Here is a 15,171-nt window from a genome sequence, read left to right on the forward strand (position 1 = left end):
AATGCAACGCACGGTGTCTCCCAACAGTTCATTCTTAGGTAACAAAAACACAACAATTCTTATTTTCAGGTGATTATACACAAATGAAAACATACCTTTGAATATGATATTCCATTTCTGCCAATAGATCCTCCTAAATGTTACACTCTGGACCTTTAATGTCAACCTCTGATTACAAAAGATAATTTAGAAAACTTGTCAGAGTTGGTCTGTGCTATCTTTGGTGTAAAATGTAGATCGACCCACCAACCACTAGATGGCGGAGTGTGAAAAGACAAACTGAAACAAACTGATCAAGAACAACCCACACAAGACAAAATAAAAAGCATCATTTAATGTACAAGAAAGAAAATTAACATTATACGCAGGCAGATGAGTGCACACAGCTTCAGAAAACGGAAATAGGCATGAACATGGTACCACATCAATGAAATCTTGAGGTGAACCTGAGAAGGGCTGAGACTACTGGTGTAACAACACAAAGTATCAGAGGCATCATCTCAGAGGAAGCTGTAATATCTGCGACAAAAAACTTAAAGTAAAAATAGGAAAAGCAAAGTGCCGAATTACAATTAAATTACCAGAAGTAGTGGCACATTTTCCCCACTTTATGCTGCAATAAGAAACTCACATTTACAAAGTTGTCAACCAGCTGATCAGCTGTACTTTGATGGTGACAGTACATTCTACTAACAAGTACCATCTAAACACTGCTGTATTATTTCGGAACTCCTTTTATTAAAAGGAGTCACAGTCTACTGACAGTTGATCCTTAAGCCAAGTATAAAAAGAGCTCCTGTTTGAAACAGTGCAAACACATAAAAGCTGCTGCTGACTCCATCTCATCTGTCTGCACCGGCAACAACAACAGAGGAGCCCTCAGTCAGTTGACATGTAAGTGCATGTACTGGTACCTTTTTTATGAGACCAACAGGATACTTTCCCCCAGACACCTGATTAGTTGTTAGTAATAAAATGTTTCTTAATTATTAAATGACGGTAAGTTGATGTGAAGTTGTCACATAATGTGTGTCTCAGGAATAAAGAGGGGGAAAACACTGCAGGGCTCAAAAGAAACTAAAAACACAGATTATATTAAAGTATTTAGTGAAAATAAGCTTGAATATAAACATTATGGATACTAATGTGTTAAAATGCCTTTAAACACTTGTTTTTGAATACTTCTAGCAGGCGTGAAAACTGGTTTTTGATGACAGTTACATCTCCGATGGGAGCCAAGTGCAACAGATTGAAAGCATGTGCCATAATTTGTCTACATGGACAATTATTAACAAGATTATTCAAGTTTTCAGAGGAAGTTGCACTAAAAACACTCCATCATACTCTTTCACAGTCCTGTGAACAACAAACATTGCACCCCTTGGTCCCCCTCCAGCTGGACAGCATCCTTCGTTTGCAATACAGCTACAAGACCAGCCGGGGGCCCCAATCTCGTGTCGTGGCGTTGAGGCAGATGGTCACAGTGTCACTTCATTAGCAGGGAATACTATTATTACCAGTCACATTCATTTTAAAGCAGGTACCAACACTTAAGTCCACACAGGAGTCTGGACAGACTTCATTGAACTAGACGTCTGTGGTGCGGATGCTGTCATCGTCCAGGCTGAAGGGGTAGCTGCAGCCGCTGTGAGGCTGAGGCTGCGAGCGGTGCCTCCGACGGCCACAAGCCACTTCTCCTGATGCTGTGACGATGCCCAGTCCGCTGCTTTGAGGCACGCTGGGGCAGGGGTTCGGGTTAGAGAGGGAGTTGGAGGAGGAGGAAGTGGAGGAGGAGGTGGAGGAAGAGGAGAGAGAAGGCAGGGTGGGCATAGAGCTGAAAGCACAGTCTTCATCATCCGCATCCAGGATGGAGGGTTCGCACGGTGGGACGGGAACCCAGGGCTGCCAGCCCGGAGCCACGGAGCAGGACTTGACCAGCGGAGGTCTGCGCTCATCGCTCTGCTGACCACGAGACGCTGAGGAGGCATTGTGACTTCGATAGAGAGAGGCTGTGCGCGGAAAACCCTGCAATAAGAGAGACAAAACATCATCAGTGTTTATCATATCATAGTTTCAACTTCTCCATGAACAGAAAGTGAGAACTGTGGAATATTTTATTTTTTGTGTCAAGGTGAGAGACAATTGTGTTACCTTAGGGGGACCTCTGAAGTCCTGGATCTTCATCTCAATGTCCCTGATCCAGCCATGCATCTCCTCTGGAGAGTCTGTCTATAGAGCGACATCACAAGATAGAAGACAAGATAAAGCCTTGCAGAGCTGTTGTGCAGTGGTGTGTCCTACTGTGTTGTATCATATTTTCTAATAGCTGCTAATCAGGTGATATTCTAGATTTTCCTTACTGTCAACAAATCTCAAGACCAAAACCAACAACTGATTGATCCCGCTAACAAGTACTGTCTGTGAAGCCATAGGCCTGATGTCATTTATTGCTGTGAGCCATACAAACCCTCAACAACAATTAAAACATATGAATGAGACATATCACTGCACCGGTTGACACCTTCATTAAAATGAACATGGGCGCTGTATGTTTGTTTTCAGTAAATCCCACATACACCTGCTGCCATACATACTTAATATTAACAACACAACAAATTTACTCTTGTTCAAGTAGTATTCTAACTATGTGCTGTGCTCCTCCTCCCAATACTCTCTTGTGGACGTATGTGTGTGTTCATGTGTACTGGGGGAGTGGCTTTTGGGGGAGACCTCAAGGGAGGAGGTGTTTGTCAGTTGGACACAGGGGCAGATGTGGAGAGATATTCATAGAGACTTTAAGGGTGTGGCAGAAATATATGCCAATTTAATTGCAAATATGAGATATTGTTATAGATATTTTAACACAAAAACATTACATTATTGTCAGAATTTGACACAAAATAGGGTGGCTTTGCATTTTTAGCCACCCCTGATTGGATACTATCAAAATCTAGCTATCTCTTGCTAGTTTGTCCAACCCTAGCTTCAGGTATCCAAAGAGATACTTTTTTATTAAAGTCACACGAAAGCCAACAATTCACTGGTTCCAGTCTCTTACAAGTGAACATTTACCAGCTTTACAGTCTTCTATGATATTAAACTAATTATCTTTGAGGTTTTTACTGTTGGTTGGACACAAAAAGCAACTTTTACCTTTACAAATGGTCATGAGCATTTTATTTTGTTTGTTATTAGACAAACTGAGAAAAAATAGGGAAGAAGATACTTGACAGATTATTCAATAAAGAAAATATTCAAATCATCAGATACTATTGCTATTGAGTTTTTTAAACCCCTCAAATATCAATAACGAGCGATACGTTGAATTTGTAATTACAGGTTTAATTTTAGTTTAAATGATTTTTGACTGTGGTGTCGGCCCTCCTGCTATAAAAATGGCCTTTTTTTAATGTGTTTTTGTTTATGTGTTGTTTGTTTCAGTTTTTCTGCCATGCTTCCTTCCCTTTTTTTTTTTTTCTCTCAAAGACAAAAATAAAAGAGCTCAATGCTTGCTCTCTCTCTCTTTAAGCACTTCCCATCTGATCTGATCTGACCCCCACTGTCTCAGTCAGCTGTTCTCCCAGGGGGGTAGCGGGCAGGATGTTATTGTTGTTATGGTAACAGATGGCTGTGCCCGTTTCACAAAAACAAACTTTTCATGCTCCCAAAAGAAAAAAGCCTGTGCCACACATCAGCAGTGGAGCATTTAGAGAAAACAACTCAAAACAACAGACACACCTGGGATTATAGAAAGCCTCTCTATAAAAATAACTTGTATCTTATCAGTGTTCTCACACTGTTGAGCTCAGCTATCTAAAAAACAGGGGAGTCCCATTATCAAAACTGCATCACATCACATCAGACTTTATAACTGATCATTCTGATTGGTTGGTACAACAGGAAGACGGGATTGTACCTGAATGTAGAAGGTTCGGGAGCTGGTGATGATCTCAAACAGGTTGTCTCTCAGCAGGAGATCCCTGATGGACACACACAGAGGGAAATGATCATACTGAATTACACAGTGGCTAAAGACAGAGGTAGATGTAACAGTGTAAAGACAATATGTATCCCTTTCTTATTTTACTAAAATATCTGGATTCATATCTGGATTTGGATTTATACAAGAAGATTATTTATACTCTTTATATGTACAATTTAACCATGGGCCTTAATTATTCAAATATAATATATTATTTGTAGCTGAACCCCACTTTCATAAAGAAGTGTAAATAAAAGCTGTGTAACGGTCAATGGAAATAGAATAAGATGTTTAAACTGTGAGAAAATACTTGCTTGTTGTGTGATTTTCTCTTTAAAAAGTGGAAGTTGTGTATATGAGGAAGAGGAGGCAAAGGTTAAACATGTATTTTTTTCCTGTTTTTTAAGCAAGTGTATCTGGATGAAAACAAATTCTGGTGTTACTACTGCTTATACACTTATCTAATTTATGATAATTTGTATTTCACGGGTCGAAAATGGCTCAACCTTTGGACTACCTTATGTCAATACATTTATATAACAAACAGTGTTAACGCTTCCTCCCCCACGCTCCGCTTTGAGAGGGAATTGAAACTGCTGCGCTCATTTTTAAATGTATATTGATCGAGACGCATCATTCACAGGAGTTTATGGTCGTTCTTGTTCAATACTCCTTTTTATGACAGCAGCTCATCATGGCTGGTTAGCTCTGACTGCTAGCTCACCGGTCCTGCTACACTGCTGTGGTCAGTCTGTCAATCACTCCGGTCTGCGACGACGTCACGCCCCCTAGAGTCACTGGGCTTTACAGTTCTTTTAATTTGCTAAGAGGGAGGGAGCTAGCAGAATTGAGGGGTATAGTCTCATCTTAATGTAAAGTTGGTGTGAAGTGTCGATGATAAAAAGTGAGAACGCTAAAAATCAGATACAGATCATGAGGTAAACCTGTGCAACAACTGTCAAGCTTCATCCTGCATTGAAAAACGAATGTGAAAGGAAATTGAGGATAAACTTCCCTGAATGTCTGAATATCAACCATGTTAGCCTATGGTTAGTTTGTACGCTGCAAAAATGTGGATGCTGTTCGTATCTGTTCAAAGTGTAAGCTGCTCATAACCAAATATTCGTATGTGTTTACATCAGCAGTGGAAAGATAACCGCATAGTGCTTCACATTTGACTCACCCCGACTTGACGAGACATTCATGGACCTTCTGAATGTCCCTCAGTGGAATAGCTCGGAGAGGGTCCTTATCCTGGGACATGCGTAGGCACAATTCAGACGTGGACAGACAAAGAGTCACACACAGTCCCACACAAACATCAACATGTGAGAGTAAATACAAAAAGTCTGGCTCCTCACCATGTCCGATTTGTAGTAACTGACTGCATTGTCATCCAGGGTGAAAAACCTCCTTTTCCAGCTCTTCCTCTGAAACACACACACACTTGAGTTTCCACATGCAACTCTTTTACTCAAACAGAGTTAATCAGTTATAAGTAGATGGGTACTCACCACATTTCCCTGTTTGACACAGTAACCGCACCTCAGCATGCCTGGCCTATTGCCCTTCCTCTCTCTTCCGTCTGCCTCTTCGCTCTCATTCTGAAACATTTTATCGTCATTACTATTATCATATAACCGCCATCTTCAGAACATATGAGATTACACACAGAGTGGTTTCAGAGGCAGAGGGCAAGCTGCACAAAATCAATGTGACATATAAAAACCATGCTCATTGACGCAAATCCTGGCCTCTACCATGATCAGTGTCACCTTTAACATCGTCATAGTAACCATGTTTCAGCTTCCTCTTTAATACCTGGATGGGAGTGTGCACGACAACGCCACCGATGATCTCGGCCTTGTATGCCTGTTGTCGCTTCCCTCCCTGAGTGTCACTAATCACTGCGGTCACGTCGGACCTTGGAGGTGCAGGGCCAGACTTAGGAACCTGTCAGCACACAAACAGGTAAGAAACATTAAATAGCGAGTTAGGGGTTACAGGTTTAATTCCCACTGTGATGGGAAAATAAGTATTCTATGATATTCTTTATAGTAAGGATGTACAAATGAATAGCTTTTTTTCTATTTAATGTATTATATGTCATGTTTGGTTGTAATTTTACTGTATTTGTATAATAGAGGAAATTGTATTTGTTTTATTTACAGTATATTGTAAAGTGTAAACATTGTACCTAAAGAAGAGTAGTCCTTAGTCACAGTAAATACTAATGTGCTTCCAAATAAACTATGAACTGTTAACTAAAAAAAACAGCTGATGAGCACAGTATTACTCACGTATCAACGGTTGTAAGTTAGCTCATGAGTTAGCATGAGTCACTTGTTAAATCACTGAGAAATGCTAACAAAGCTTAGAGGTCCAATGTGTAAAATTTAGCGGCATGTAGCAGCTAAGTTGCAGATTTCAACTCCCTCGCTTCACCCTTCCTTTCTAAGCACAAAAGAGAAACTACATCGGCCGCGAAACACACGAAAAACGTGAATGGGACCTTTAGAGCCGGTTATTTTCAGGTGATTATACACTAATGGAAAAGTGGTTAATACATATTATATTTAATTTCTATAACAACAAACTAAAATAACTTGTGCACCTTAGATATAAACTGTACACAAACAAATTAAGTCCACTGTCCAATGCACTTCTTTAGTTGTTCTTTATTTACCCATTGGCAAGCATGCTAAGAAGGAATGAGGAAATCATTGCTACTGCCATCTCTTATCTTGCTCTGATAAAATATGTACAACTGTTTAATCAGTATACTACTGTTTAGCAAAGGATAAGCAGTTATTGATAATAAATGGATGGATGGACGGACATTAATTTGGTGCTTTTGTCCAAAATGACTAAATAGATCCTCATCTTATAAGATTTAGTTCATCCATTACTGTCTATACTGTAGATTGGTAGATTAACCCCTTGGTTGGGTACCACAACTCTAAATATATAAACCTTTGTTTCCTGTCAGGCAATTCAATCACTCTCTGCCTTCTCCAGATTTCCTGTTTGTAAAAAGAAAATATAACAAATAAATGGTCCCAAAGTGTAAGTTTAATATATAAACTCACTAATGTGTCTTAAGAAGACAAAATAATAATAGAAATATCACCATCCTATTTCAGTCAGTGCTTTATTTTTATTCCTGAATTTACAACAGGTCCATTCTGCTTTAGGAAGTAATTTTTACACAAGCTTTCATTGAGGCCGAGCAAACTCAGAAAAGGCGGCAGAGAAGCCCTCCCAGCGAAGGGGAAGTGAAAGAGAGAGTGAGCAGTGCTGCTTCCTGTGTCAGTGTGCAGGTGAGAGAAAAAGAGAGACACACTTCTGTCATCTGCCGTCGTGAGACATCTGGATGTCACCACTCAACAAAGCCCCGGTCATCTCGATGGACACACACAAATATTATGCAAATGTGCAAACTGAATGCGTATGTTAACGTGCGTGACATATTAACTTAAACACTCACAATGGTGTTCTGACACCTCGACCACAGTGACGTGTGTCTTATCATATTCAAGCACATTCACAATTTCCTCATTCACCAAGTGTGTGAGAGGCTACTTGTGGGCACATTGCGCATGCCCGGACCAAACTGGTTTCACACCACCACAACTGCAACTTCCTGCGTTCTGGAAACCAATCCCTTATCAACAACAGCTAATTCAGCCTCTTTCTAACCACACATTAAACAAACATATATCTGGTTTTTAGATAATGTGTGTGCAGGTGTGATGCACTCACAGTGATCTTGCTGGCCTTGTTGAGAGCAGCCACCCAGCCCCTCATGTCAGTCACATCGTTGGCTTGGAGGAAGTACCGCCGGGAAACTGCGTTGATGACTGCAAAAATAGACATGAAGGTCCACAATAAATGCATTATTTAATTTTATCATGTGTGTAAATAAATGAATATCATTGTGCGCTACTGCATAATCATGACTCAGTGTTTCCCTGAAAAAAACTCACCAAAGCAAAACTCTGTCTTGGGCTTTTGCTTCGCGGTTGCTTCATTCACCTGAGGAGAGGAGGAGGAGAGAGGAGAGGTCAAAACAAAAGGAGAGGAGGCGAATCAAAAGGACATAAGAGGGGACAAAGGGACAGGACAGAAGAAGAGGTGAATCAAAAAGGAGAGAAGAGGAAACTAAAGGAAAGGAGAGGAGACGAATCAAAAGGAGAGAGGAGCAAACAGGAGAAAGAAGGAAAGACGAAAGAGAGGAGTGGAGAAAAAAATGAAAGAAGAGGAGACACAAGGAGAGGAGACACATTTTATATCTTTGACGTCTCCTTGACTCAGGGTGTCCAGGGAGGAGCTGTCAGCGCTGCACTGAAGCCAGATGTCATTATCTCTGGTTAGCTCAGCGAGTGCTCTGACATCTGGAAAACTTCACAAAGTCTGCTTCTGCATGTGACCGTTAACTAGAGCTACAGATAACTCCGATCTGGGGTATCCGTGAACCCTATTTACATGTTTCTATTTGTGTGCACTCACAGGACATTATGTAACTACAACCCACAGCAAAGAGAAATGACAGGCAGCAGTTTTACCTTAGAGATATAGGTTAGTTTCAGGCTGCCAACAAAGCTGGCTCCACTGGGCAGGTTCTGCATGCAGAAAAACAAACACACAGACTTGTTATTGGCTCAGAGTCCAAGGTTACACTGCTCCTATTGGTCAATTTCACTTCCTCTTGCTGTTTGTGCAAGTGAGTGTCATGCATGTATGTGTGGAGCACCTGAGGATTGTCCATATACCACAGCAGAGCATTTCCCTGTGTGTCGAGGATGAAGTATCGCCTCTGGAAGCGGCAGCTGTTTTCCTTCTCCTCGATGTCCAGGAAGCCGCATACGCGGTTCAGCCGGTCCAAGTATGGCATGCTGCAGCTATCACATATCACTGGGACACACAGACGGACAGATAGACAGACAGATACTCAAGTCAGATGCACAATGAGAGGCAAAATGTGGAGGGAGCGACAGAAGGAGACAGACTCATATGACAGACAGGCAGATGTGGAGGATAAACCATCTTCCATTTACTGTTCAAATACACACACACACACACACACACACACACACACACACACACACACACACACACACACACACACACACACACACACACACACACACACACACACACACACACACACACACACACACACACACACACACACAGGAAGAAAGAGACCCACTCAAACTCAGCAGTTTTTCATGTGACGTGATTGAGGCTGAGCAGCAAACCCTGAAGCCCGAGGCTGAGCTGAGGCCCTCCACCACAGCCAAAAATTACAGACTGCACTCAAGATCTGCACACACGCACATTTCCACTGGCCAGAGAAGAGAGAGGAACGAGGGAGGAATGGGGAAAAAGAGGAGAGGAGGGGGCAGAGTGCTGGTGAGATGTATTCATTAAGATGATGCCATGCATGTGAATCACTGAGCTGCTGACTGACTGACCGATTTCTCAACAAAATCAAGACTCATTCAGCTCCAATCTTTGATAGAAGAATTTTATCCACGGCAGACATCTGTATATAAACATACTTTTATTTATTGTTTGAGGGGAGTCAGGAGACTTCTGGCATGTCGAGACCTCTATTTTATAATCTCATCCTCCTTAAGTTGCTGGGGGAAGTTTCAGTCCCGGCTGTTTCTGCTGCATCTCTGCAGACTAAACATGAAATCATCACAATGACAAACTGTAGAGTCAGACGCACTGAGTACAAGTCTTCTGCACATTTTCCTTTTCATAAGTCTTCTTCTTTCCCTACACTTGGATTTACTGAAGGGAATTGAATGCAATGTGGCCACCAAGGTAATGTGTTGGCTAACTAGGCCACATCTGTGACTGATTTTTTTTTTCTTCGAAGAACAAACAGTCAGTGACAGTCATATTAAAATATACAGTCAAGACTGAATGGCTGAGGCCTCTGCCAATACTTCTACGGGACAATCTTGGACTTAAAACCATTCAAGAGATGTCAACATTTCCATGAAAACATTCACACACGTCATCCAACAAAGCACAGAGACGCAAAGAAACAACAACAGATGCACAACCAGCATCTTCACTGTGCTGGTGAAACTCCTGTGAAACTATTTTTAAGTCGATTGTTAGGAAAAAAAGCTTCATTTTGAAACTGCTTTTGAAAAATTAGTGGGCTGTGCTTCTGATGCGTCAGCCGTGCAACAATTTGCCATTGAAATAGGTCACAGATACAAACTGTTCAGACACCTTTTGCAGAGACTCTGGGTGTAATGGAAAAGTCTAAATGATGCCGCAGAAGTCACACAGATACCAATGCTGAGACTGGCAGATCCCACGCATGCACACACACACAAACACACACACACACATATAACCAAACCATTTTGGGTATCAGAAAACATCTGGTTTAACCATTACAGGGAGAAGCAGTGGTGAGGTTGTGGTATATTTGGATAAACTTTACTAATAAATATAATTCAGAAAGTCATTAGCACATTTCTATGAGATTTAAAGTACTTCTGCTTTTAAGTGTGGCAGAATAACAAACACATATGTCAATGAATGTAAATATAGTTTGTGTGTATGGGGACAGGACAGAGTGTTAAGATTACAGCAGTGATATTAGTGTCACTGTTTTTTTACCGCAACCAGAGCAGTGAACTGAAACCCACCTACACTCAGCTTCAACATCTGCTTTATTTGTGGACAAGTCAGAAGGTGCAATTGTTTCACAAAAGGTAAAATGTGAGAGAAAACAGTGTTATAATAAAGTAATGTTGTTCTCCAGATTTAAGACAACATGTTTTTGTGGTACAGACCAGATAAAGGTCATATTGTCATACTTACAATAGTTTTTGCAGTGAAGATTATATTGCATATCATATTGCAATCGCAAAATATGTCAAAACAATTTTTACCGTATCCTGCAGACCTACTTTAAGTAAAGCTCCACCAATGCTCAATCCTACACTGCCCTGAATGCAACTCGGCGTTCAGTAGTAGCATCTTTCCTCAGATCCTCCCTGCCTGGTAAATATGTCTTTGTGCAAAGAGTTTTAACATTTTTGGAGCCCAAATTGACGGTGCCATGTGGCAAATTTTCTCCAGGTTTGACAAAGTTCCCTCCATAGCCACAGAAGACTTTATACAATTGTTTCCATGGACTGAGGAGCTCTCCTTCCCTGTGACAATTAATTTGACTTTGACACGTAAAATCGGTGGCGTAACCCTTTAACTTAGTGCAGGATCGACTGAAAATGAAGCAGCGATCTGAGTCATTTTCAAAGCAAAAGTATCAAAACTAGTTATGAGGATTGGCTGACAGAGGTGGTAATTTATGGATATTATTGATGAGTGATAAAACTCTGGTGTTGGTGGTTGAGGTAAAGCTTTCTATCATGCTGCCTCATATTTTTAGGGGCTGTACAAAAATTATTGGTGTAATGTATGTTTCAGCTTAATTTCTAAAGCGGACTATAGTTGTTTTTAGGATTAAACGAGTTTTATCAATTCGACACTGTTCTATTATTTTGGATGTGTGGATATGGTGGATGTTTGCCGTTTCAGTCAAAGTCAAGGGGTGAATCTATTGACGTTTTTCATACAGTCATATATTACATTTTAATTTTATTGTGCTTTTAATTTTTCTTTTCATTTCAGTTTATTTTCAGTTTGTGAGTTTCCTCGTCTCAGTTTAGCTTTTATTGATGAAAAATGTTTAATTTTGGTTTAGTATTTTATTAGTTTCAGTTTTAGTTTTAGTTTGTTTTATCATTATAATATGGGGTATCTGTCTGGGGCAAGATTTAAGAAGTTCAGAATAGGTGTTACAACACAAATACATTGACTTACAGTCATGTAGAAATCCCAGTCTCAATAACAGTATTAGCCAATGCGTCCTTGTGCCTGTTGTGTTGATAAAATTGACTGAAAAGACTAAAACTAAAGACATTTCCTGTACATTTTTATTTTATTTCTGTTAGTTACAAGTACACAATATCGTTTAAGTTTTTTTTTTTTTTTTTTAATTTAAACTAATTTAAGAGACCTAGTTTTAGTTTTTAGATTAAATGAACTATAATAACCTTGCTGACAAGTAACTCATAAGCTGTAAAATAAAAAATGGTGGACTATATAAAGTACAATATTCCTCCCTGAAATGCAATGTAAAGATAAAAAGTAGCATAACATAGAACTGCTCAAACAAAATACTTCAAAATTGGACATAAAACAGATTGTCTTGCAGTTTTTTTGACTTCTGGTTGATAAAACAAGCCATTTGTAGACGTTCCCTTGATCTCTGGGAAGTTGTAAAAGGCCCCAAAAACGATTGATCACTTACTTTCTTCACTGCTCTGTAGTGACAGCTGGATACTCACAGCGTTCAACCACTTCAAATGACAAGTGTGAAGCTCATGGGCGTGCACGTATATAGCGTGATTGTCAGCATGCAATGAAAAGTTTAAAATGTGATCTGCCACAATTACTCAGCGACACCTGACAGACGTTACATTTGTTCAGCTCAGATGACCTGCACTGACTCACCGGACCCAACGGCCTGTGCCACACCTACTGTACAGTACCATCACACACACACACACACACACACACACACACACACACAGGCATGAGGCACACACACACACACACACACACACACACACACAAAGTGCCACTATCGACTGACTTTACTTACCCGCTGTGGAGAGTCAGTGTGCGCCACAGCCAGCGCCCTGCACGGCTCCGGAGCGGAGAGGAGAGACTCGACTTTGGTAAACGGTTTGGAGCATGGCAGAAAAAAAGTTTTAACAACTTTTATAAACAGCGTACATTACACAATGCCGGCGTGCACCAGGCTCCCACACTCTCGCCTGTTTGTTTGTGTGATCGGATTACAGAAGACTTGTCTTTTTTCCGGGTTGGTCGTTTCGTTATTAGAATAAACCAGCCCCGGATGTGATCTATACGGCTCCGGCCGGGTCCTCCTCCTCTGCACTGCTGCTGCTGCACGCTCATAAGAGGAACTGAACACAGATCAGCTTTTTTTTTTTTTTAAATATATATTTGAACAATATAAGCCATGCAACTCAGGCGTCTTCTTTACATTTGATTTTAAACAAGCTTGTGCTACTTTAGAAATGAAATAAATAGATATAAAACGTGCGCAGTATCTTATATTGCTGCAACTGCATGCCATATCTGTTATCTCTTCTCCTCTCAGGTGGCAGCTTGGTCAAACACACACAGACAGAAACACACAGTGAGCTGAATCAGTTGGTTCATATAAACGAGCAGAGCTACAAAGAGAGGGAGCGTAAACCCGGATTAACAGGAACACAGTGAAGAACAGTGTCATCCATTATAATGGGAGGTGTGACAGTTGCAAGACGATGTGCCAAAAACAGTGGTGCCAAAATAAATGACTTCCTATACTTCAAGGTCCTGTACTTAAGTGTAAAAGGAATAAAAAAATATTCCAATAAAAGCGGGGCTGTACTCTGGATCTTGAGGTTATGAGTACAAACCAAACTTTCCTGAGCATTTAAAGTCATTTAACTGTTCAATTCTATTTTAATTTCTTCAAAATGTTGTTAAAAGCCTTCTATACTGTTTTCTGATGAGGAAATACTGTAATTTCCTTTCATTTCAATGTATTTTATGCCTAAAAACAACCATTTTTAAACATATCTGGACAGAAAAATTTAACCAGGCTTAAAATATAATGTGTGTGTGTATTTTTAGAAAGGTCTTGCATTCACATTTGAGCTAATTGTAACGAAAAAGGCGGTAGCTGGTCAGGTTTGTGCAAATAAGATACGCTTTATGCAAATTTAGCTCATGGAAAAACAAATTCCATAAATATGGTTCCATAAACACTGCAAATTTTCTTACATGAATGTGCTCGGTGAGTTTTTATCTCTATCACATTTGGCTGTCAGTTAGTTTGATTGGTTAAAACACGTTTAGCCTGAACAGCCTTGTGTTTCACATAAATGAGCTTTGGTCGAAGGGTTGTCTGGGACCGCCAAGTGACGTCACAGTGTCAGCCATGATAAATACCTATAAAAGCAAACCACTATAAGTCAAACATTTATCAGTTAATTTAATTAGAATTACTAATTTACCATCAGAGAGAAGAAAATAGATGGATTATGAAGAAACAAACCTCAGAAACATCTATGTAGTGTGCAAGCAGTAGCATCAAGGGGGCGAGGGTCGTCAAATCCAGGTATTAGAACTCCAAAAATTTTCCTTTTCAGAGAATAATATGTGTTTTAATATTGTTTAGTTAGTCATAGTTTTGTTTTTTACTTATTTACTGATCTTTATGTAACATCTTAGTCTCCAAAGTTCATGGGTGACCAGGCTGAGGCCTTGGAGTGGCACAGAAATTAGTGTCTATATTTCTGCATGGTGGTTAGATTATGATGTTTGTTTGCTTAAGACCAAAATGTGTGCGTCTAAACCCCCCCCGATCTTGTAGATGTGCAGGAAACAAGAGAAACAACAGTATCATTTTATTTATCATCATCATCAGCAGCTTTCACTTCTTTTGTATCTTGTGCTTCCCATTCATTTCTGTGTGGAACAAAATTCAGCAAGACTCAGTAACAGCATGTGTTTGATCTCCCCCCAGACTGCAGTAGCGAGTGGGTTGAACAGTACTGTAAGATGGGTGCTGTGCTAAATAGCATCTCCTGTGGAACTGCGGCAGAAGATAAATGGTTCAGCATGAGAAAAAAATTATGCAAAATATGATGCTGTACGTAGGGGAGCCACCACTGGCTACCCCCTGCCTGCGGCCTGTGCATCAATGCACAGAGGGAGGACTCGCACCCTGGGAACAATAAGAGATTCAGACTTCAGTCTTGAATATAAATATTTCTGTTAAATACACTACAGAGCTGTATATTGGCGGCACCGTGGACCAGTGGTTGAGCGACTGCCACAAGAAGGTCCTGGGGGAGGAATTTGCTGTGTAGATTTCCGTGTTAGGTTTATTTCTCCAGTCATCACCCTTGAATTGATCCACGGGCACTGTACAGTGGCTGCCTACTCCTCCTAGTACTAGTAGGTTAAATGCAGACGACAAATTTCACTATACGTTTTACTTTTTGTGATTGTATATGTGACTGTAATGGTGACTATAATGTTATGAAAGAGAAAAATGTAGTGCAAAA

At 40.3% G+C, this 15,171-nt stretch overlaps 1 protein-coding gene across 2 annotated transcripts; it reads right to left on the reverse strand.

The window, feature by feature from the left end:
• Window positions 1-319: 319 nt before the first annotated feature.
• Window positions 320-12,920, reverse strand: plekha2 (pleckstrin homology domain containing A2). 2 transcript variants are annotated; one of them, XM_051422865.1, is made up of 12 exons: window positions 12,687-12,920; window positions 8,736-8,896; window positions 8,548-8,604; window positions 7,969-8,017; window positions 7,745-7,842; window positions 5,804-5,935; window positions 5,497-5,586; window positions 5,344-5,412; window positions 5,166-5,236; window positions 3,917-3,980; window positions 2,152-2,229; window positions 320-2,025 (listed from the first exon to the last, which is right to left on the reverse strand). In XM_051422865.1, exons 2-12 carry the CDS (start codon window positions 8,874-8,876, stop codon window positions 1,588-1,590), a joined length of 1,287 nt encoding a protein of 428 aa, XP_051278825.1. In that variant the 5' UTR covers window positions 8,877-8,896; window positions 12,687-12,920; the 3' UTR covers window positions 320-1,587. The 2 variants fall into 2 exon arrangements, with proteins under 2 accessions (XP_051278825.1, XP_051278824.1); XM_051422864.1 differs by lacking the exon at window positions 12,687-12,920 and adding an exon at window positions 12,333-12,488.
• Window positions 12,921-15,171: the final 2,251 nt, after the last annotated feature.

This window comes from Dicentrarchus labrax, unplaced genomic scaffold, assembly GCF_905237075.1.
Source record: "Dicentrarchus labrax unplaced genomic scaffold, dlabrax2021, whole genome shotgun sequence".
Lineage (NCBI taxonomy): Eukaryota > Metazoa > Chordata > Actinopteri > Moronidae > Dicentrarchus > Dicentrarchus labrax.